At 52.4% G+C, this 3,281-nt stretch overlaps 1 protein-coding gene across 2 annotated transcripts in view; it reads right to left on the reverse strand.

Moving 5' to 3' along the window:
• Positions 1-3,281, reverse strand: part of HYOU1 (hypoxia up-regulated 1) — a 12,122-nt gene extending 8,841 nt beyond the window's left edge. The window contains exons 1-8 of one of the 2 annotated variants that reach the window (XM_008068247.2): positions 3,203-3,281; positions 2,489-2,586; positions 2,260-2,353; positions 1,991-2,069; positions 1,687-1,841; positions 1,485-1,561; positions 978-1,159; positions 617-732 (exon numbers count right to left, since the gene is read on the reverse strand). In XM_008068247.2, coding sequence (XP_008066438.1) covers positions 617-732; positions 978-1,159; positions 1,485-1,561; positions 1,687-1,841; positions 1,991-2,069; positions 2,260-2,353; positions 2,489-2,579 — 794 coding nt within the window. In that variant the 5' untranslated portion in view covers positions 2,580-2,586; positions 3,203-3,281. Of the gene's footprint in view, positions 1-616; positions 733-977; positions 1,160-1,484; positions 1,562-1,686; positions 1,842-1,990; positions 2,070-2,259; positions 2,354-2,488; positions 2,587-2,694; positions 2,828-3,202 lie in introns of those variants that run through there. The other variant, XM_021717667.1, reaches the window with a different exon arrangement.

Below are 3,281 nucleotides of genomic sequence, written 5' to 3' on the forward strand. Positions count from 1 at the left end.
CAGCGAGACCTCATCTCTACAATAAAATCACAAAATCAGCTGGGCGTGGTAGCGCATGCCTGTAATTCCGTCTACTTGGAAGGCTGAGGCGGAAGGATTGCTGGGTGACAGAGTGAGACTCCAACTCAAAATAAATAAACAAATAAATAAATAAATAAAAAGACCCCTCTGGCTGCAATTTGGAGAAAGAACTGAAAAGAGATGTCACTGGAAGCAGGAGATGTTTAATTTTGCAGGTTAGTGGCAGCAGTAGCTTGAACTAGGGTAGTAATCGTAAAGACAGACAGCAAAAGATGGGTTCAAGAAATAAGACCTGAGAGTGACAAGGTATTTAAGTAAACTGGAAATAACAAGAAAGCAAGAAAATAATTCGATTTGACACTCTACATGTAGCGTGCAGCCCCAAAGATTTGCTTACAATAAGTTCAAGAAGTCCTTTGCCTTTCAATCTTCCCAAACTGCCCTCCTCTTCTCTCTAGCTTCCCCTTACTCTTTGAGAGTGGTCCCCCACAAAGACTGATGAACCAGGGGCAGGGAAGCAAGTTGTTGCATCTCCTAGAAGAAACCCCTGACCTGAGGGTTTTAACAAGAAGTCCTCTTCCCAGCACCCACTTACCCTACGCCCCGAATCTGCAGCTGTGGCTGCATCCCAGCTTCCTTAGTCTTTACGGTCTGGTAGGTCACAATGGTGCACACGGTGCTGCCAGAGCCCATGTCATAGAACATGACATTCTGCAGAGACATCAAGGCAATTGTCACTGGAACCTTATCAAACTCCAAAGTGCCTACCTGCCTGCCTCCAAAGGACTGTTCGACTCTCAACGTAAAGCTGAACAACTCCAGTAGGGGTTGAGAGACAGCTGTTGCTGCATTTTGCCGAGGGCCAGCCATGCAAACAAGATGCACATGGGCCAGGTGGCCTTCATCCTCAGACTCAGTCACACTGCATGTCTGGTCAGGAGGTCTCCCTGGCTCACCTGGGCGGTGGTGTTGATATCTTTCCGGCGGAAGACACCGTAGCTGAGGGCAGTGGCAGTGTTGTCATTGATGAGTTGCAGCACTTTCAGGCCAGCCATGCGAGCAGCCTGCAGCACAGCTCGGCGCTCAGCCTGGTTGAAGAAGGCTGGTACGGTGATCACTGCATCCTTGATGGGCTGCTCTAAGAGGACAACAGAACAGGGTCCTGCCAGGTCCATACCTTACATGCGGGTTTCCAACCTAAGCACTATCGACATTTTGAGCCAGATCATTCTTCATTAGGGGAGACTGTCAGAGACTGTCCTGTGCATTATAGGATGCTTAGCATTATAAGTTGCCTGGTCTCAACCCACTAGATGCCAGTAGCAACTCCCCAGGTGTGACAACCCAATATGTCTTCAGAAATTGCCAAATGTTCCCTGGGAGACAAAACTGCCCCTGTTTGAGAATCACTGCCTTAGAGCTCAGGCAGCCTAGACGCTACTGGCCCCACCTTGGCTGCTCACCTGCAAAATCCTCAGCCAGGGAACGGGAGTAATTGAGAATCATGCCCAGCACCTCCTCAGGTGAGAACTTCAGCTGCCTGAGGGGAGGAAGAATAGTTGAAGGTAGGGAAAGCCAGGCGTTAAGGCAGGACAATCATGAATGCACGCCAGGTGAAGAGCCCAGCAAGGTTGCTGAGCCCACCTTCCCCATCAGAGCACTCACGGGCTGATCTGGAAGTACACAGTCTGGCGCTGTGGATCAAAGCTTAGCTCATGCTCTGGGAAACGGGACCGGTAAAGTGCCACATGGGGGTTATCTGCCTGCTTCCCCAGGAGGTGCTGGAAATAACGTAGTGTAGCCTTTGGATTCTTGATGGCCTGAGAAGTGAAGACAGAGGAGAGCATAAGGCTCCCAAACCCATCACAGTCCATCTTCCATCATAGAAACTGATAAAAAAAACTGACTCTGGGGTCTACCATCTCTTCTCCTCCTGCCCACCACTCTTGGAAGGGGCCTGCTAGCTTACCATGCCTGCTGCAGAGTCTCCAAAGAACCTTTCATTTTCTTTCAGGGTCACAGTTACTGGGGTTTTCCTCCGGGATTCCCTAGTGGAAAGAGACATTGGTCTCAGGTGCCCCCAGCAGAGTGTGGACTCAGGAGCCTTGACACTCCTATACAACTAATCATCCAGACACGAAAGTCTATTGGGAAACACTGGTGGGCACTATGAAGAACACACTCGCCTTATAGTGCAGACTCCCTCATTCCCACCCCTGATACCAGGACCACCCTCACTTGTTCAAGACAATTTCCATGGGCACTCCAGGTTTGACAATGGCCACCTTCATGGATTCACTACCCAGGTCCACAGACATCACTGCCAGAGTGTCTGAAGGGAAAAAGAGTTGTCAGTGGTCCTTCTTTCTGATATTGCAAAAGACAAAAAAGCATGAGCCCAGCAACCCAAGAGTCCAGGGGCCTCGTGCCCCACTCATTCTTTTAATTCCTCTGCTGGGGTACATACCACTTAGGGCCAACAGGTCTGCCAAGAGCACAGTCATCAAGGCCCAGCAAGCTAGCCTCCTCAGCCTCCGCCTCCTGACTGTGTCTGCCATTGTGCTCCTGGGGGAGGAGAAAAAAAACACTTGTAACTGGATGCCCTGAGAGAAGGAGACAGAACCGCATCCCTGAATGGAGAAGCTGCAAGGTTCATTCTTACTCCATTCTCACCCAAGGCAGAACAGCCTACGTCTCCTCCCCGCCCTCCTGATGAGTACCAACCACTTTCTAATCACCCTCAGAAGTGCCCACAAAGGCCCAAACGAAATAGTATGGATCCTCGGCTCCACCACATCCCTAAACAGAGAAGGTAACAGGATAGGAAGAAGGAGACTAGAGCCTTCCATCCGCTGCACAGGCAGTAAGTGGCGCACAGTAGCACTGTACCTGCTGTCAGACACCTGGGGGGCGGCCAGGGGTCCCCGCTCAGGGCTCAGCTACCTCCCCACACCTGGAGCGCCCCGGCTGGCGGGGAAAGCCAGGCTGGGCCTGGACGGGAACTAGGAGGTGGTGACGTTAGGGGTGGCTGGGATGGGAGAAGGGCCTGTCTCCTCCTCGGCATCCCTGCGGGTGGTCCCGCCCACTCCCCGGCCCCGCTGTCCACAGAGATGTCGTGCCAGGAGCAGTAAGGTTCTTCGCCGGAAGGGTATCGGATACCCGGTGTTCACTTAAGCCTCACCTGAGGAAGGCGGCGGCTCCCACTCCCGGAAACGGATCCTGGCCCACCCCGAGAGCTTAGGGGCAGCTCCGGCGCCGAG

The sequence above is a fragment of the Carlito syrichta genome, unplaced genomic scaffold, assembly GCF_000164805.1.
Source record: "Carlito syrichta isolate Samal-C Ts95f unplaced genomic scaffold, Tarsius_syrichta-2.0.1 Scaffold309899, whole genome shotgun sequence".
In the NCBI taxonomy this organism is placed as follows: Eukaryota; Metazoa; Chordata; class Mammalia; order Primates; family Tarsiidae; genus Carlito; species Carlito syrichta.